Source organism: Cladosporium halotolerans (assembly GCF_011745625.1).
Source record: "Cladosporium halotolerans strain TM138-S3 chromosome Unknown Sca5, whole genome shotgun sequence".
Lineage (NCBI taxonomy): Eukaryota > Fungi > Ascomycota > Dothideomycetes > Cladosporiales > Cladosporiaceae > Cladosporium > Cladosporium halotolerans.
Window position 1 is genome coordinate 947,438 of NW_027191456.1, and position 19,293 is coordinate 966,730.

General features: G+C 59.3%; 4 protein-coding genes across 4 annotated transcripts; 2 read left to right on the forward strand and 2 right to left on the reverse strand.

The window, feature by feature from the left end:
• Positions 1-734: 734 nt before the first annotated feature.
• On the forward strand, positions 735-1,814 carry WHR41_02251 (uncharacterized protein; the record flags this gene model as incomplete). The annotated part of the gene is made up of 1 exon (XM_069370857.1): positions 735-1,814. One exon carries the CDS (start codon positions 735-737, stop codon positions 1,812-1,814), a length of 1,080 nt encoding a protein of 359 aa, XP_069232331.1.
• A 167-nt stretch (positions 1,815-1,981) lies between these two features.
• On the reverse strand, positions 1,982-2,621 carry WHR41_02252 (uncharacterized protein; the record flags this gene model as incomplete). Its single annotated transcript, XM_069370858.1, has 3 exons — positions 1,982-2,265; positions 2,331-2,475; positions 2,535-2,621. The coding sequence occupies 3 exons, from the start codon at positions 2,619-2,621 to the stop codon at positions 1,982-1,984; spliced, it is 516 nt and encodes a 171-aa protein (XP_069232334.1).
• Positions 2,622-5,024: 2,403 nt separating this feature from the next.
• WHR41_02253 (uncharacterized protein) lies at positions 5,025-12,085 on the reverse strand. Its single transcript, XM_069370859.1, has 3 exons — positions 11,852-12,085; positions 6,273-11,496; positions 5,025-6,217 (listed from the first exon to the last, which is right to left on the reverse strand). Exons 2-3 carry the CDS (start codon positions 11,443-11,445, stop codon positions 5,109-5,111), a joined length of 6,282 nt encoding a protein of 2,093 aa, XP_069232333.1. The 5' UTR covers positions 11,446-11,496; positions 11,852-12,085; the 3' UTR covers positions 5,025-5,108.
• A 782-nt stretch (positions 12,086-12,867) lies between these two features.
• Positions 12,868-19,102, forward strand: FAS2 (Fatty acid synthase subunit alpha). Its single transcript, XM_069370860.1, has 3 exons — positions 12,868-13,668; positions 13,723-18,662; positions 18,723-19,102. The coding sequence occupies exons 1-3, from the start codon at positions 13,143-13,145 to the stop codon at positions 18,831-18,833; spliced, it is 5,577 nt and encodes a 1,858-aa protein (XP_069232328.1). The 5' UTR covers positions 12,868-13,142; the 3' UTR covers positions 18,834-19,102.
• Positions 19,103-19,293: the final 191 nt, after the last annotated feature.

Sequence of the window (19,293 nt, forward strand, 5' to 3'; positions counted from 1 at the left end):
CATCTCCGCCGGTGCCCGTCCCGTGCCCGGTCCCTCTATGCTGGGCCTGCTGGCACCGAAAACGTATTGTTGTTGTAGGCTGTCTGGCTACAGGGAGCTGCGGCTGCCTTTCTGGGAATCTCCAGAGACTTGGAGAGCGCTGTGATTGACCAGGACGAAAATACCCGAGAGGCCTATCGACATGGGCCCCGCTGGGGGTCGTGCAGCGCACGTCAGACGCTGAACTTCCTTTGCAAATCGAGATTGGTGACGCCGCCCAGCCACGAAATTGCCTGGTCGTACTGTACTGGCTATTGCAATAAAGCAGTAGCAAGGTACCGTGTATAGTTCTGCTCCCTTGATAAGGCTGAAGCGTATTGCCTCGAAGCCTGGGAACCATCGCTCCCAAAGTCCTTCTAGACCTGAAAATTGTGATGGGCCTTTCGATCTAACTGTACCCAGCCATCAGCTTGTGATATTTTGTTCTTCTGCTATTCCATATCCCATGTTATTCGACAGCCAAGCGAACATTTACGTCCGTTGACGAGCTCGAAGGCAAATTCGTTGTCTCCCATCTCCGGAGTTCGATGCCGAATGCTGCATGAGCTGTGTTCCTGCCCCACGAAGTCCCCTCCACTTCTTCCTCCCCCAAGAATTTGAACCGTCGTCATCCCAGAAAAAAAGTGACTGTTTCGCAAAGCTACCACCACAACAATAACAATACGAAAAAAAATATCACGGATCTTCCGCCCACCATGGCGCCCACCGACGTAAAGGCGCTCGACGAAATCCTCGCCTCGACCTCCGCCCTCCTCTCACAATTCCTCGCCTCGCTCTCCGACAGCAGCCCCATCCCGTCCGACAAGCGCATCGCGGACCCTCCCAACCCGCTGCAGGTCTTCGCGGACGCCTCGAAGCTGCTCAAAGCGCACGTCACGAAGCTCTCGCTGCTCGTCCTCAACAAGCCCTTCACGCCCTCCGCCGTCACGAGAGTCCTGCGCGACCTGTCCACGACTTGCCTGCCGGCGCTGATCAGCGGCGTGCAGATCTGCCAGCAGGAGAAGGCGGTGTGGAGTGCGTTCTTGGGCCGTGAGGCGGCGGTCAGGACACGGAGGGTTTTCAAGGAGCTCGAGACGCTGCTGGGGGAGGTCAAAAGTGTTGCGCAGGGTGCTGCGGCGGGGTCGTCGGGCGGCAGGGACAGCTTGAGCGCGACGGGCGTGGTGTGGGAGTCGTGCGATGCGCTGGCGGAGCTGAATGCGCTTGGTCTTGCGGGGCTGGCGGTGCAGAAGGCGGAGCAGTGGAGGGAGACGATTCGGGATGCGATTGAGGAGTTGCAGGAGTGGGCGGAGGGAGAGGACTTGGAGACTGAGGGGAAGACGGACGAGCTGCTTGACAGTGATGATGAGGGTGTGGAGGGAGACGACAACGACAGTCTGAACGATTTGTTCAACGCGGCAAACAGTATGCCAGCTGACAGGCCGGAGCTGAAGGAATTGGTGGAGCAGGCCGTGGAAAAGTTGAAAAAGGTGGAGATTCTGTACAAGGCTTTGGCGAAGAGACGACTGAAGGCGTACAAGGCTGTGAAGTCTCAAGAAGGGAAGAGGTCAAGCGCAGAGCTCTTGGATGAGATCGCAGACTCGCTCAGCACGTTGCCAGATATGGTTGACGATCTGGCTAGCACTTTCTACGATCTCGAGGAGGAGCAGGCTAAGAAGGCCTTGAGTGAATGCGTGACGAAAGCTCGCGAAACTGCAGAGCTCGCCCGACTGGATTACGAAGGCAAAGAAGACGAATTCTCGACGTGGAGCAAGAAGTGGATGGAGGCCATCGGCTGAGCATGATGACCTTGGTCGTGAAAGAAGAAATCAAAACGTTCTGAAGGATAGTTACGAAGATTATTCTGTCCCACGAACTTGGGGTATCTCATATGCGCCAGCCGCTAACTTGCTTCTCGGGTCTCATCAGAATGAGAGCTTGAAATTCGCAAACCTCCCTCGGCTCTTTACATGGCCAGGAAGGCAAGACCACCGACAGCGATGGCAGCCATGCTCATGCCAACAGCGCTGTTGGCACCACCCTCGTATGCGGCGCCAGAGCCGCTGGGAGAAGCGGAAGAAGAGGTGGTGTTGGAGCTGGGCTTAGCAGAGCCAGTGGAGTTACCGGAGGAGGCGGCCGGGGTCTTGCCGGCGGCGCAGATGCCCTCCGAAAGAGCAGCGGGCTGGTCGTACTTCTCGCCGTGCTGCTCCAGAACCTTTGTGCAGAGCTTGGTGGAGACGCTGTAGACCTCTGTGGATGGTGTGTCAGTACGATGCACGGTGCTGGCTGGAAGTTGAAACAAGAGTTTGACATACTGGCAAGGTCGCTGGTGGTGCACTCGCTGTGGCACAGGCACTCAAGAGTGGTCTTCTGGATCATCTCGGCGTTGGCGCCGCACTGGCAGTAGAAGTCGGTGAGGGCGCAGTCGGTCTTGGTGACAGACTCGGTGAAGCATTGGAGCTATGATCGATGCGTCAGCTAAGAACTTGCGAATACGTTGTCAATTGAACATAACATACAGCGCACTGAGGGATCTCGCTCAGGACCTCCATCTGAGCAGCGGCGAGGCCGATGACGGCCGAGACGGCAAGGGCGATGAACTTCATGTTGATTATGTGGTGGCGTACGAATTAACCGATCGTAAGTCAAGATAGCGTGTGCTGAAAGAAGGTGTATAGCGAAAGACAAGGATGAGCTGCAAAGGACAAGGGACGATATGTGCGAGACGACGAGTGACTTTTTAAAACAGCTCAGCTGGAGCAACGGAGGCACCTCACTCTTCGTTAGACTTCGACTCCACGACAGCCGCAACTCGCACTAAATCTGGTTGATGGAGTCGCAGCAGTGCTTGGGAGGGCGCTCGCCGTTACAATAGCTCCTCAAACGGATCTTCAGCGAGTAATGGACATGGTCGTCGTCCTCAGCCAGCAGACTTTAGCGTGGCGCTGCCCCTTTCGACGGTGGATACACAAATCTCAATCACGAACTTGACTATTAAAAAGCAGCATGTCTCTTCTTGCCATGTACGATTCGCAGATGCACTGTACACACTTTCAGTGTTCCTCGCCGCTCTTATAGCTATTACTGTCAGAACGCCACTGAGTTGACAAGACGACGATCCGGGCCTGTTCCTGTCGCCGCTACTGCATGGTCCGCTGCTTCACCTGCTGCACCATGCCACTAGTCGCGGGGACTACCCACGCCGCGGGGACTATCCTTGCTGAAGATCGCCCGCCGTAGACTAGACTCTGCATGACAGACGCAGGTGATGCACGATTCATAAGGCCCCTTGAGGCTCTGTCTTTCTGACTGGCGCGACCGTGGAGTTGATCTTCTTGCTCAAGAACTCGGAGAAAATACTGAGAAATTCGGAGCACGACGCCGATCGGTTGTGAACATGAGGTGTGTTACAATTGACCTGCCGTGTCTGCGGTGTCAACAAAACTCAACCAAGAGCCAAAGGGTATATTTTCACTCCACACCTACATCTTCGGAGCAGAAGCCGCGACATTCCTCCCACAATTCGGCGAAGAAGCGCCGTATTCCCAAACACCAAAGCATCGCATCCAAACCCCTGCCTCCACCTCCAGGCATCCGGACGATCCTAAAGACCCATCAACAAACGGTGATCGTCGAATCTATTGATTGGCAATGCTGACTTTGTGCATGAACACCGGCAAAGAAGCTGCGGCCAGGATACCGGCAGTCGCAGCGCCGCCGCAGAATCGCCCGCCGCTGAGTAAGGAAGGTTTGCGCTCAACAAACGCCACAGCAAATCGTTCTGCCGCCGGAGGTCTGGAATTCGGTCGCCCGTGTGGTGTGCGCGTTCTCCTGGTTTTGGAAACTGCTTTTGTGTGATCGCCCAGCTCACATGCTCACGTAAGTCTGTCCTGAAACGCTGTTGTCTGCAGCCCTCGTCGACCCGTTAGGGCACGCAGATTGCCCCGAAGCGTCAACCTTAACACTACGGAGATTTTTCGCTGCCGGACATTTCGTGTCAAGGTAAACACCTGTCCGTTCGTCGCAGCACGTGAAGCTGCTCTCATCAAGGTGGGAATGTTGCTCCTAAAATCTCGCTCCAAACATACCGTGACACACGTCTCCCCCGACCGCACCACGCCCGCACGTCCGACACATGAAAACCATCGATAATGGAACATACAGCTATCCTCCCCGAGTTTACTGAAAATACGAAGGTCTCCTCTCCAATCATCTGGCGCCTCCTCCCATGTCATCACCCACGCCCCGGCCTGCCTCCCCGAAGCCCAAACTCCAAAACCCTACTTGCCCTTACACACCAACCCTAACAACCCCGACTTCTCACCCGTAATCTTGTCCACCTACCCCGTCGAACGCGGCACATATCTCTTCCGCTAGGGAGTTCACTGCTCCCGCGATTGCCGAAGACGAAGAAGTCATCTTCCTTCCGGCAGCGTTCGTCGTGTGTTTGTCCAGACGTCGCTGTACTCCATCCATCTCAGTCGGCCCGTACAAATGCCATCCGACCGACACAGATAACGCAACGACAATCAAAACCGGAACAGCGTGAAGCGCAACCCTTCTGTGCTTGTTTTCACGTCGACTTCGAGCTGCTACGGATGCATTGACAGTCGTTGGATCAGGGCATTCCACAACTAGGGGTTGCTCCCTCGAGCCGGGCGGGTGTTTTCCAAGCAAGACCGAAATCGAAAGTGACAGGTCGGCATGAGAGATGTGCACCTTGTAAATACCCAAATACTCTAAACAACAAACAGTATACTCTCAATCTACCCTACTCTATTCTATGATATAACCTCAAGCTCAAAAATGAGCGGACCGAGCGATACAAAAAGCAAGTATTTACAAACACGCGATGTGAACCAAACAGAACGCAAGCCTCTAAAAACTTCATCAAAACGAACAAACAAACAAACAATTTCGACAAAAATAAAACGCCGGATATATATAAAATAACAGTAGAAAACACAAACAGCAATGCGCCAGAGACCGTGGTCGTGGTCGTCATATGCACCTCATCTCATCTCATCTCATCTCATCTCATCCCACCAATCCGTCCATCCTCGCATCCTCCCATCTCAAACACAAACACACCCTTACTCAACCTGCGTCCTAACCGCCTCGCTGCCCGCCCTCGGCCTGGTGGTGCTCGGCTCATCGCTCTCGTACTTCTCCCAGTTCGCCAAAATGTTGCCGATGCGCGGCGACGACGTCAGGCGGTAGACGTCCTCGAAGTACTCCTTCGTGAGCTCGAAGGGCCGCGCCGTGACGTTGGGGATGTACTTGCCGACGAGCTTGCCGGGGTCGATGGAGGTCTTGTTGATCTTCTTGAGCAGGAAAGAGCGGAAGGGCTTCACGCCGGAGCGCAGGAAGGTCGAGTGGAAGGGGACGTCGATGCCCTTGAGGGGGATGGTGGCGAAGCCGCGCTGGAGCTCGAGGGGCTTGGGCTTGGCTTCGGTTTGCTTGGCGCACTCTCTGATGATGGAGGTCAGGTGGGCCTTGACGTCCTCGAGCGAGATGGTCTGCATCAGCTGCTGGATGTCGATCTTCTGGGCCTTGAGGTAGTTGAGGACGTTGGTGAGGCAGTCGAGGGCGCGCAGGTCGCCGGCGCAGACGTACTGCGAGTTCTCGACGTTGAGGTTGACGATCTCGAGCAGCCAGGTGGTCGTCTCGGCGATGTTCTCGACGACGTACTGCAGGGCCTGCTCGGTGAAGGTCTTGCTGATGCGCGACGGGTTGACGGCGCACATGGAGTAGTTGGAGCGGCCGGCCTCGTCGCGCTCGACGGCGACCTGCATGGTCAGACCGCGGTAGAAGACGACGGAGACGAGAGACTCGATCGGCATGACCTCGGCCATGGCGGCCAGGGCGCTGTACTCGCCGAGCGAGTGGCCGGCGAAGCTGCTGTCGCGCTGGACGACACCCTTGTGACGCATGTCCTCGAACGAGGCCTTCTCCATAAGAGTGAGGGCGGGCTGAGTGAACTGCGTCGCGGAGAGGAGACCGGTGGGCGAGCGGTAGGTGTAGGAGCTGGTGGTCTCGTTGATCTCCTTGAAGATCTTCTCGGACTTGATGCTGCCGTCGGCAGCCACCGTCTCGAAGGTCATGGCCATGTAGTTCTGGCGGATGGCCTTGCCACGAGCGCCACCGAAGTGGATGGTGAGCTCGTTGGGGTTGTTCCTGACGATGTTGGTGATGGCGAAGCCTGGATGGAGGATTAGCTAGTGTTACATGTATTGAGAGTTTGAACGACGACTTACCATAGTTGTCCAAGAAGTGCTTGTCGGCACGATCCCAGACCTCAGCCGCGACCGGGCTGCTCTCGTAGAGATCCATACCCATACCCTGCTCCTGGGAACCCTGGCCAGTGAAGACGTAAGCAGACACGGGCTGCTCGATCTCCGCCTCACCGAGGAGGACCTTCTCCTCAGTCTCAGCCTTAGCGGCCTCGACCTTGATGATCTTGCGGCCGGAGACCATACCGATGTGCTGGAGGGTGACCTCAATGCTGTCATCGGGAAGGACCATGCCGACAAGGCTGGCGTGGAAGCTACGCACACGACCGACGTTGTTCTCCGCAGCCCAAGTCTCGACGAGGGAGCGGACAGCAGCGCTGGAGTACATGCCGTGGGTGATGGTGCCAGGCAGGTTGGCGTACTTGGAGAAGACACGAGAAACGTGGATGGGGTTGTAATCTCCAGAGACGCGAGCGTAGGTCTCGTTGGAGGCGGGAGCCTTCAGAGACAGAGGGGTCTTGCCGTGCAGCGGGATGGGGTTCTCGAAGTGCACGGGCTGGTCGAGAGAGGTTCCGTTGCGGCTGAGGTAGTCAAGGACCGGGTTGCCGTAGGATGCGCCCGCCTCGTACTCAACGGAGGCGACCTGGATGATCTCCTTCGTGGGCAATTCGAGCTCGACCTTACCGATGGTCTGCACAGAAGAGAAGACAGTCTCGTTCTTGTACCTGTTGAGAGTCTGCAGCTTGAAGACCAGAGTCTGGCCGAGAAGCTCGATGTCGGACTCCTCCAGGCGGAACCATTCCTTGGACTGAAGGACGGCGATGTCCTTGGTAGTCTCGAGGTGGACCTGGACGGGAGTCTCCACCTTGCGCTGGAAGGTGTTCTCGTAGTCGGTGTAAGTGCCACGGTACAGGAACTGAGAGGTGACCTCCATGACGGGCTTGCCGTCACGAGTGATGGTGCCGCAGACCTCGACCAGCTTGCCAGAAGCCTGGTTGATGACGGCGTTGACCTCAGCGGTGGTGTCAAGGACATCACCCTTCTTGAGCGGCGTCGCACCAGGGAGCATGCGGAAGCCGTTGGAAAGGTGGACGAGCTTGAGAAGGTCACCATCAATCTTGCGCGGGAAGATAGGCTTGGTGATGGCCTTCCAGCCAACGACGATGGCGAAGTCCATGGGGGCGAAAACCTCCTTGCCGGGCCTGTCAACGAACGCCTCGCCGGTGTTGCCGACAGCGTGGACGAAGTCGTTGATGGCCTCGCTAGTGACGGTAGCCCTGCCACCCTCGAAGCGAGAGGTGACCGGGGTGTCGAAGGGAACAGCCTCATCACCGAACCAGATGCGGTAGTAGAACTCCTTGACGCGGTCGTTGCGAGCATCCATGACCTCGCGAATGGGAGCGTAACCAGTCTCGGGGTGGTAAGTGAACTTGAGCGTCAGAGCGACAGGCTTGCCGGAGGCGGTGCGGTCCTCGATCATCTTGACGACAATCTCGTTGTTCGCCATCGGGCCGACCTCGATGGTCGGGACGTACTTGCCGTGCGACGGCTCCTTGACGGTGACAACGGTGCGCTTGGGGTCGTCGGGGTATGTGATCTCGACCAACATGCCCGGGGTGGGGGCAAAGATGCGGTGCATCGGGTTGGTCTGGAAACGCTGGCCCTGCACGAAGACATCGGCCGTGAAGAAAGCGTGGCGCCATGAGATGCTGCGGCCAGCAAGGATCTGCATCCAGTTGTTGACATCCGGGAGAGCGGAGCCAGAGGCGGCGGAAAGACGGAGGATGGTCTTGTTGTCAATCTCCGAGACGGTCAGGCCGTCAACGCTGACCTCGTCGCTGGCCTCGATGAGCTTGCCACCGAAGTACTCAACGACAGGGATCTTCTTCTCGTCACCAGCGTAGAGGTCCTTGGTGAGCATGGCAATGTGACCGTTGTGCACGCCGTCGAGGATCTCCTTGATGGGCTCATCGACCTTGGTGGAGTACTTGGCGGCCATCGGTCCCTGGAGAATGGCGACTCTGCCAACATCCTGGTCGACAACAGCCTCGAGGTCCTCAGACTGCCACAGGGAGTCCTTCTTGAAGAAGAACTCGAAGGTGTCGTCCAGGCAGGGGACGAAAGGCACGGGCTTCTGGCCGCGGCGCTGGCACAGGAGCAGGAAGTGCTGGCAGTCCTGAGCGTTGATGAGCTGGTCATCAGCCTCGGGGTAGGCCTCGAGAACCTTCTTGACAGTGGTGAAGGGCTCGTCGAGCTCGCTGTAGTTCTGGATGAGGGAAGGACCGTCAGCCTTGGCAAAGCGCTCCTCAATGCGACGGATGAAGTCGCCGGTGAGCTTGGCCAAAGACTTGTCAATCCAGCGCTTCTGGTGCTTGACGAACATGAGGTCGACCATGCGGCGAACAACCTCACCGTAGGTCATGTCCTCAAGGTCGACGCACTCGCCGGCGCGGTTGCGGCCGAACCAAGGCTTCTGGAAGTCGTCGTTCAGCTTCTGGATGATGTACTCGCGCTGCTTCTTGAGCTCGGGAATACGCTTCGCCTTGTCAAGGCTGAAGATCTTCTGGTCCATCTCCGCCCAGAACTTGATACCGCGAGTGGCGATCTTGTGGATCGGCTCGCCCATCTCAGAGCGGACAGTGATGACACCACCGGCGGGGCCCTTGTAGGTCTTCTCCCACTCGTGGTCGTCGAGACCAGGGGCGTCGACGATGGCCTGCTTGGCCATCTTGGAGGTGTGCGCCTCCTTGGCGACCATGACACGGCTGCCGAAGAGGACACCGTCGAAGGGCATCGGGGGGTAGCCAAACTTCTGCGCCCAGGTACCAGTGAGGTAGGGGTAGGTGTCCTCGGAGCCACCGAAGCCGGAGCCGGCAAGGAGGACGAGGTTCGGGCAGCGCCTGATGCGAGTGTACATGGACAGAATCGGCTGGTGGAAGTCCTCGAAAGAGTGGTGACCACCACCGCGACCACCGGTCCACTGCATGATGACAGGGAAGTTGGGGTTCGCCTTGGCAATGTTGATGGTCTGCTGGATCGCCTCAGAGGAGCCGGGCTTGAAGCTGATGTGCTTGATGCCCAGAGTCTCAATGTACTCGTTGGCAACCTCAATCGAGGGCACACCGGCACCAATGGTAAGACCCTCAATCGGCACGCCCTCAGCACGCAGCCTGGCGATCATGGGGATCTGCCAGGCCATGGCCCTGGGTGCGACGTAGATCAAGTTGATGGTGATACCGCGACCAGCGGGAATCTCCTTCTCGATCTTGGCAATGGCCGCGGACATGGTCTTGTCGTTGTAGTATCCACCGCCAGCAAGCTCGATCTCGTAGCCAGCCTTCATGGTAGAAGCCACAAAGTCCCACGGCACGGTGCAAGGAGTCATACCTGCAACCATGACGGGAGGAAGACCCAGAAGTCTGCTCATCTTGGTGTCCACAAATGTCTGGCCGACAGATGTTCTCGCAAGCTTAGGTCCGTACTCTTTCACCCAGTCGACGGCGTACTTGACGGCGTGCTCGGCGTCGCGGTCGAAGATCTCAGGCTTGTAGCCGACCTCGGTGTTGGTGCCGTCCATGGTTCCCGCCAGAATCACACGAACACCGGTGCCGTCCTTGTTGCGGTTGGTAAGCACGCCGAGACCGGAAATGCCACCAGGGCCGAAGTCAAGGATGTGCGTGGCGTTGGGCATGACAGTAGCGACTTCCCAGTTGACGGGATCCTTGCAGATCATGCGGATGAGGTCGGGAACAATGTTGCCACTGGTCTTCTCCCGGAGGTCCTCACCGGTGCAGGTGTCGAACACGGGGATGCCGAGCTCAGAAGAGGGGATAGAGACGGAGCTGAGGTCCTCCTGGAGGTGCTGGATGGCCTCTGCAAGGTAAGGGCTGTGGAAGGGAGCGGTGATGGGGAGGAAACGGTTCACGAAGCGAACCTTACGCTCGGTGAAGGGAATGCGAGTCTGATCGAGGCCAGTGGGAGCCTTGACCTTGCGAAGCTGGAGGTTCAGACCGTAGAGAGACATGGGAGGGCCGGTGACGACGAAGTTACGCGCGCTGTTCACCAGGGAGATACCAATGTGCCTGTCTTTCGGCAGGTGCTCGTTGGTCGTGTCAATGTGCTTCTGGACTGCCTCCCGGGGAAGATCACGGATGGACAGCATAGGTGTGGGAGAGCCCTCGCCCTCGTCGATCGAGTCCTGCAGCACATTGGGGGCGAGAGAAGTGCGCGGGTAAGCCTGCTGGCTGCGAAGACCGATCCAGAAAAGGATGGTGAGCGCATCCCTCGAGGACTTGTCGAATGTCTCAAAGTTCTTCGAGGCGGCAATCGCAGCCGCGGTGACAACACCCTGCGAGTGACCGGTGGAACCGGAGAAACGCTCCCTGACGTGGCCGGGGTGCGTTCCCAGCACTCGGCACATGACGAGGTAGTGTGCGAGCTGGGTCAGACCGATGAGCGGGAAGCTGACGGGTGCGGAAACGAGGTACTCGGTGTCGGGCTGGGCGTCCTTGTTGTTCAACCAGCGCATGACATCCAGACCCTTGGGGTAAAGCTTCTCAGCCTTGGGGTCTCTGGCCAGCTGCTGGAGGTGCGCCGCAGCAGAGGTGATGAAGTCCTCGACGAGAGTCGGGTATGTGGTGTAAATCTCGCGCAGCTCGTCAAAGTACTCCTCGATGTTGCCCTGGCCGCCGAAGACGGCGTAGATGTAGGCATTCTCGTCCGCGGCCTCCCGCAGCAGAGCAGACTCGTGCGCCTTGATAGGGCGGCCGACCGCCGAGCGGGCGGCGTAGTAGGAGCGCGCGGTGATGAGCTTCTTCTCCACGATGCCGGGCAGGGTGGCGGCGATTGCGTGCACCTCGTTGCCGCGCAGGAAGGCGCGCTCGAACTCTTGTAGCAGTATCTTCAGGACCTCCTCGTACGAGCCGGGGTCGTCGCCCTCGTCGACCTCCTTGGCGGTGAAGCCGAGATATCTGGCGACCAGCTCGGTGACGGATGAGGGCTCGTCGTCCTGGGCGAGCTCGTCTGTGGGTTCGGGAAGGGTGGCAAGGAAGGCATCCTTGAGCTGGGTGGCGCTGAAATGAAGAGCAGTGGGTATTAAGAAGTTGTATTCGAGGGAGCCGTGGGTGAGGGTGAGCGGGCGCGAGACGGCCTGCGAGCGAGGCGTGGACACGCCGGTCTGGGCGCCGGAGCCGTACATTCTGCTGCTGGCCCTGCGGATGGCGTCCGGTCGCTGGGAGGAATTACTGAACTGGACGCTCATGGTCAGCGGACTGCAGCGGGCAATGCAATGGGAGGAGCAATTGAGAGCAGAGGTCAGGCGGCGGTCGGCGAAAGGAGCATGCTCGGCGGCGGGCGGCTGGAAGATTGGAAGTTCCCCGGGGCGAGGAAGCTGCAGCCTGCGAGGCTTTCCAGGTGTCTCGTGTGCCTGAGGAGCAGCTCGCGTTCCGCGTCCGGACTCGCTGGGGCTGGGAGAGCAGAGCGTACAGCTGGAGGGCCAATGGGTCGGGGACAAGTGGAATGGAGGGAGAGGCAGTCGCGGTGTCGGTGTTTGGGGGGGCAGATTTCGGCCGTAAGGCGTAAGGAGAGCAGCAGGCAGCACTTACGATTTACAGGCGTGCTCGCGGGCGGCAGGTCATGGGCGAGCTCTGGATTTTTCGCAGCTGGCCACGCTAGCGGGAAAGCTGCGGCGGAGAGGAGGGGGGAATGAGCGACGGCGGGCACGCGGCGGCGGAGGGTCGGGGGTGCGGCGTGTGTGCGGGTGTGCGAGTGAGGTTTGGTATAGGTAGAAAGTGGTAGACACGGAGAGGGAGGTGGTGCGGCGGAGGGCAGGACGAGGCAATGGGGTGGGACGCGGGTGCAGACGGACACTTAACACTCAGGCTGGCGGTGGTGCGTCGGGGCGCGGGCGCGGGCGCTGGGATGCTGGAGCCGTTGAAAGAGCTGGGTCGGTTGGTGAGGAAGCAGCCGCGTCCCTGCAGCAGGGCCAGCTGTGGGCCGGGCGGGAGTCGCTCGCTGCCTGCCGACGGTAGCGTGGCGCGTGGGCAGCAGTAGCGGCAGCCTCAGCAGCTCAGCACCTGCAGCGAGTCCTGGCCTCAGGCTGTTGAAGCTTGGGTTGGTCCCTCGCCCACCCGGCCAGCCAGCGCCGCAGCCCGCGCACCTCAGCGCCTCAGGCCCCAATGATCCCTCCTCGCCCGCCCAGCGCCCGCCGCTACCGCCCGCCGGACCACTCGAGCCAGCCTAACCACTGCTCTAACCACTGCCGGCTCTGCCTCTAGTTTTTCAAGGAGTCGCCGCCGTGTAGGGCACTCGCTGCCAATTTACCACTTCACTGCACTCCATGATTGCACCGCCGCAGCTGCACAATATCACGGTAGCGCATGCACGTCAGGCTGTACGCGCCGCATTGAACCCTCCCCGCCGTCCCAACCTCCCTGCTTATCGTCAGCCTGCATCTCGCCTGCATACACCTCCCAGGATTTCCACCGCTCTCCGCAAACGCAAATCGTGCACGGCCCACCATCGCACCTTGAGCTTCACTCCCAACAGCGTCGCGAGCGTCTCATCCGGTTGCACCCTGGCGCCTTGTACACACGACCACACCTGGCCTGATCATTATCGCCCCGTCCGCCCGCCTCCTCCTTGCCCTCTCTCTCTCTTCCTCCAACTCCAATCCCCTCCCGCACCACCGCAATCCGCCCCGTGAGCTGCTCGGTCGAGGCTGCCTCGGGCAAATTTTCCACCCACTCCTACCACTCCACCTCCGTCTCGACCGCCGAACCCTCCCACCACCACCCACGGGCACCACCTTGATTCTCGCCAGCGAGTCGCCCGGCTCGTCAATTCGCTCTTTTACACTCTACATCCGCCTCTTAATACCCCTCCGCACCCGCCATCATGCGTCCCGAAGTCGAGCAGGAGCTCGCCCACACCCTGCTCGTCGAGCTGCTGGCATACCAATTCGCCTCGCCCGTAAGATGGATTGAGACCCAGGATGTCATCCTCGGCGAGAAGACCACCGAGCGCATTGTCGAGGTCGGTCCCGCGGACACCCTCGGTGTCATGGCCAAGCGCACCCTGGCCGCCAAATACGAAGCCTACGATGCTGCCCGCTCCGTCCAGCGCCAGGTTCTCTGCTACAAGAAGGATGGCCCTGATATCTACTACGACGTCGAGCCCATTGAGGACGAGCCTGCTCCCGCCGCCGCGTCCAGCAGTTCTGCTGCACCCGCTGCTGCTGGTGCTCCCGCCGCCGCGCCTGCTGCCGCTGCGGCGCCTCCGCCTCCCAGCGCTGGCCCTGCGGCCGCCGTTGAGGATGCTCCTGTCGGCGCTGTCGACATCCTGCGAACACTCGTTGCTCAGAAGCTCAAGAAGCCCTTGACTGACATCCCTCTGAGCAAAGCGATCAAGGACTTGGTTGGAGGTACGTTCTTGCACAAATGAGATTGTTTCATTTCCTCACTAACACCACGTACAGGCAAGTCCACCCTCCAGAACGAAATCCTCGGTGACCTTGGAAAAGAGTTTGGATCCACACCTGAAAAGCCCGAAGACACTCCTCTTGACGAGCTGGGAGCGTCCATGCAGACCACCTTCAATGGCCAGCTCGGCAAGCAATCCACATCTCTCATCGCCCGCATGGTATCATCAAAGATGCCTGGTGGCTTCAACATCACCGCTGTGCGGAAACACTTGGAGACAAGATGGGGCCTCGGCTCTGGCAGACAGGACGGCGTCCTGCTGCTTGCTCTGACCATGGAGCCTGCGGCTCGTCTTGGTTCGGAGAACGACGGCAAGGCCTGGTTGGACGATGTTACACAGAAGTACGCCTCGGCTGCTGGCATCAGCCTGTCCAGCGGTCCCGCGGCCGGAGACGGCGGCGCGGGCGGCGGCGGCATGATGATGGACCCCGCCGCCATCGAGGCCCTCACAAAGGACCAGAAGGCGCTTTTCAAGCAGCAGCTCGAGCTGTTCGCTCGCTACCTGAAGATGGACCTCAGGGCCGGTGACAAGGCTGCCGTCGCTGGCAAGGAAAACCAGGCCGCTCTGCAGGCGCAGCTCGACCTTTGGAACACCGAGCACGGAGAGTTCTACGCTGCCGGCATTGAGCCCTCATTCAGCGCGCTCAAGACCCGCGTCTACGACTCCTCCTGGAATTGGGCTCGCCAGGACGCCCTCACCATGTACTACGACATTATCTTCGGCCGCCTGAAGGCTGTCGACCGTGAGATTGTCAGCCGCTGCATTCTCATCATGAACCGCGCCAACCCCACCCTGCTTGATTTCATGCAGTACCACATCGACCACTGCCCGACCGAGCGTGGCGAGACCTACAAGCTCGCCAAGGAGCTCGGCGAGCAGCTCATCGACAACTGCAGAGACGTCCTCGACGAGGCGCCTGTCTACAAGGATGTCGCTGTTCCCACCGCTCCCCAGCTCAAGGTTGACGCCCGCGGCAACATGAACTACGAGGAGGTCCCTCGCGCCAGTGTTCGCAAGCTCGAGCACTACGTGCGTGAGATGGCCGAGGGAGGCAAGATCTCCGAGTATGGTAACCGCACCAAGGTCCAGAACGACCTCCAGCGCGTCTACAAGCTCATCCGCCAGCAGCACGGCGTCTCCAAGTCTGCGCAGCTTGAGATCAAGCAGCTCTACAGCAACATCGTTCGCTCTCTCGGCATGAACGAGGGTCAGATCATGCCGGCCGAGAGCGGCAAGTCCAATGGTGCTCTCAAGAACACCCGCACTGCTCGTGCTCAGGGCCCGACCAAGCAGGGCAAGATCGAGACCGTGCCCTTCCTCCACCTCAAGCGTAAGGATGAGCACGGCTGGGAGTACAGCAAGAGGCTGACTGGCGTCTACCTCGATGGTCTTGAGGAGGCCGCTAGGGCCGGTGTCACCTTCCAGGGCAAGAACGTGCTCATGACTGGTGCTGGTGCCGGTTCCATTGGTGCTGAAGTCCTCCAGGGCCTCATCAGCGGTGGTGCCAAGGTCGTCGTTACCACCTCCCGCTTCTCTCGTTCCGTCACCGAGTACTACCAGTCCATGTACACCCGCTACGGTGCTCGTGGCTCTCAGCTGGTCGTCGCTCCCTTCAACCAGGGTAGCCAGCAGGACACCAACGCTCTTGTTGAGTGGATCTACGACGAGAAGAAGGGTCTTGGCTGGGACCTCGACTTCATTGTCCCCTTCGCTGCCATCCCCGAGAACGGCCGCGAGATCGACAACATCGACAGCAAGTCTGAGCTCGCTCACCGTATCATGCTCACCAACCTCCTCCGCATGCTCGGTAATGTCAAGACCCAGAAGGCTGCCCGCAACTTCGACACCAGGCCTGCCCAGGTCATCCTGCCGCTTTCTCCCAACCACGGTACCTTCGGTAACGACGGTCTCTACTCCGAGTCCAAGCTCGCTCTCGAGACGCTGTTCAACCGCTGGCACTCCGAGAACTGGGGCAACTTCCTCACCATCTGCGGTGCTGTCATCGGCTGGACCCGTGGCACTGGTCTCATGGGTGGCAACAACATTGTTGCCGAGGGCGTTGAGAAGTACGGTGTGCGCACCTTCTCTCAGCAGGAGATGGCTTTCAACCTGCTCGGCCTGATGGCTCCGTCCATCGTCAACCTCTGCCAGCAGGAGCCTGTCTTCGCTGACCTCAACGGTGGTCTGCAGTTCCTGCCCAACCTCAAGGAGCTGATGACCAAGCTCCGCAAGGACATCACCGAGACCTCCGAGATCCGCCGCGCCGTCACTCGCGAGACTGCGGTCGAGAACAAGATCGTCAACGGCGAGGCCAGCGAGGCTCTCTACAAGACTGTCAACGTCAACCAGCGCGCCAACATGAAGTTCGACTTCCCCAAGCTTCCCGACTGGAAGTCTGAGGTCGAGCCGATCAACTCGGACCTCAAGGGCATGGTCGACCTCGAGAAGGTCGTCGTCGTCACTGGTTTCGCCGAGGTTGGCCCCTGGGGTAACTCCAGGACCCGCTGGGAGATGGAAGCCTACGGCGAGTTCTCTCTCGAGGGCTGCGTCGAGATGGCTTGGATGATGGGTCTCATCAAGAACCACAATGGTCCCCTCAAGGGCCAGAGCTACTCTGGCTGGGTCGACGCCAAGACCAACGAGCCCGTCGACGACAAGGACGTCAAGCCCAAGTACGAGAAGCACATCCTCGAGCACTCCGGTATTCGTCTCATCGAGCCTGAGCTGTTCAACGGCTACGACCCGAACAAGAAGGAGCTGCTGCAGGAGATCCAGACTCAGGAGGACCTCGAGCCCTTCGAGGCGTCCAAGGAGACTGCTGAGGAGTTCAAGCGTCAGCACGGCGACAAGGTCGAGATCTTCGAGCTTGAGTCCGGCGAGTTCTCCGTGCGTCTTCTCAAGAACGCCACGCTCCTCATCCCCAAGGCTCTCCGCTTCGACCGTCTCGTCGCTGGCCAGATTCCCACTGGCTGGAACGCCAAGCTCTACGGTATCCCCGACGACATCATTTCTCAGGTCGACCCGGTCACCCTCTACGTCCTCGTCTCCACTGTCGAGGCTCTCCTGTCCTCTGGTATCACCGACCCGTACGAGTTCTACAAGTACGTGCACATCTCCGAGGTCGGTAACTGCATTGGTTCCGGTATTGGCGGTACCAGCGCTCTGCGCGGCATGTACAAGGATCGCTACCTCGACAAGCCTCTGCAGAAGGACATCCTGCAGGAGTCTTTCATCAACACTATGAGTGCTTGGATCAACATGTTGCTCATGTCCTCCACCGGTCCCATCCGCACCCCGGTCGGTGCCTGCGCCACTGCCGTCGAGTCCATCGACATCGGTTACGACTGCATTGTCGAGGGCAAGGCCCGCATGTGCTTCGTTGGTGGTTTCGATGACTTCCAGGAGGAGGGTTCCTACGAGTTCGCCAACATGAAGGCCACCAGCAACGCCGAGGACGAGTTCGCCCACGGCCGCACCCCGGCTGAGATGTCTCGTCCCACCACCACCACCCGTAACGGCTTCATGGAGTCCCAGGGTTGCGGTATGCAGGTCATCATGGACGCCAAGCTCGCGCTCGACATGGGTGTCCCGATCTACGGTATCCTTGGCCTCACCGCCACTGCCACCGACAAGATCGGCCGCTCCGTCCCTGCTCCGGGCCAGGGTGTGCTCACCACTGCTCGTGAGACCCCGGGCAAATTCCCCTCGCCTCTTCTCGACATCAAGTACCGCAAGAGGCAGATGGATCTCCGCCGCAAGCACATCAAGAACTGGCAGGAGTCCGAGCTGATGTACCTGCAGGAGGAGGTTGCCGCAATGAAGCAGCAGGGCGGCACCTTCGACGAGACCGAGTACATGGAGGACCGCGCCGCTCACATCGAGCGCGAGGCCAGACGCCAGGAGAAGGACGCCCTGTACAGCCTGGGCAACAACTTCTGGAAGTCCGACCCCAAGATCGCTCCTCTGCGCGGCGCCCTCGCTACCTGGGGCCTGACCATCGACGACCTGAACGTCGCCTCCTTCCACGGCACCTCCACCGTCGCCAACGACAAGAACGAGTCCGACGTGCTCTGCCAGCAGATGAACCACCTCGGCCGCCAGAAGGGCAACGCGCTCATGGGCATCTTCCAGAAGTACCTCACCGGCCACCCCAAGGGTGCCGCCGGCGCGTTCATGTTCAACGGCGCCCTGCAGGTCCTCAACAGCGGCCTCGTCCCCGGCAACCGCAACGCCGACAACGTCGACAAGGTCATGGAGAAGTTCGACTACATCGTCTACCCCAACCAGGCCATCCAGACGGACGGCATCAAGGCCTTCTCCGTCACCTCCTTCGGCTTCGGCCAGAAGGGCGCCCAGGCCATCGGCATCCATCCGCGCTACCTCTTCGCCACCCTCGACGCCGCCCAGTTCAACGCCTACAAGACCAAGGTCGAGGCCCGCCAGAAGAAGGCCTACCGCTACTACCACGACGGCCTGATCAACAACAACATCTTCCGCGCCAAGGACAAGTCGCCCTACGAGGACGCGCAGCAGTCCGCCGTCTTCCTCAACCCAGACGCCCGCGTCGCCCTCGACAAGAAGTCCGCCGGCCTCATGTACCCCAAGAAGGCCCCCGCCAAGCCCCAAGACAAGAGCACCACCGAGATGGTCGAGTCGCTCATGAAGGTCAACGCCTCCGCCAATTCTAACCCCGGCGTCGACATCGAGAGCATCGACGCCCTCGACATCCACAACGATACTTTCGTCGAGCGCAACTTCACCCCGCAGGAGATCGCTTACTGCCGCGCCCAGCCCAGCCCGCAGGCCTCTTTCACGGGCCGCTGGAGCGCCAAGGAGGCCGTTTTCAAGAGCTTGAAGGTCGAGGGCAAGGGTGCGGGCGCGCCGCTGAGGGAGATCGAGATCGTGAACGCCGAGACGGGGGCGCCGACTGTTGTGGTGAGTTCATCGTGTTGACTATGAGGTGTTATGGGATGTTTGCTAATATCGTCTTTACAGCTCCACGGCGACGCCAAAGCTGCCGCTGCTAAGGCTGGCGTCAAGGATACCACGGTCAGCATCTCGCACAGCGACGCGCAGGTCATCGCTGTTGCTATCTCGTCGTTCTAGACGGGTCGTTGCGCTGGCGTGTGCTTCGTGAAGAGGATAGAGGGAGAGACGAGGAGGAGAGGAGTGTGTACTTTTTTGATGATATCCACCGTTAGAGGAGGGGGCGCATAGCAGAGTAGAGTAGAGCAGAGCAGAGGTGCATTTTGGGACGAAGGACGAGGGTTGTCTATAACGATATATGTGTGTTTTTAATTGTTGTTGCTTGGGGGGGCGTACGGGATGTTAAGGTAGATATATCATGGCTAACTGTATGATTGGCATTTTGTAGATTCGTTCTGTGCTTTGCTTTGCTTTTCTTTTCTTTCGATGAATATCAGTGCTCCTACGGGACTCTGTGATTGCTGGTGGTGAACACGTAGGCTTCGCGTAGATGTACTATCTATCCATTTCAGTATTTGATCTCTTTTGACGGGCGAGTGAATGCTGGCTGCTTTGGACCTCGACGAATGACAGTGAGGGA

Bases quoted from the DNA above. Each gene is read 5' to 3' on its own strand.
- WHR41_02253 (XM_069370859.1), bottom strand. From the start codon at position 11,445: ATGTACGGCTCCGGCGCCCAGACCGGCGTGTCCACGCCTCGCTCGCAG. The intron at 6,218-6,272 runs GTAAGTCGTCGT...TCCTCCATCCAG, and splicing joins GCACTTCTTGGACAACTATG to GCTTCGCCATCACCAACATC.
- FAS2 (XM_069370860.1), top strand. From the start codon at position 13,143: ATGCGTCCCGAAGTCGAGCAGGAGCTCGCCCACACCCTGCTCGTCGAG. The intron at 13,669-13,722 runs GTACGTTCTTGC...CACCACGTACAG, and splicing joins GATCAAGGACTTGGTTGGAG to GCAAGTCCACCCTCCAGAAC. The intron at 18,663-18,722 runs GTGAGTTCATCG...TCGTCTTTACAG, and splicing joins CGGGGGCGCCGACTGTTGTG to CTCCACGGCGACGCCAAAGC.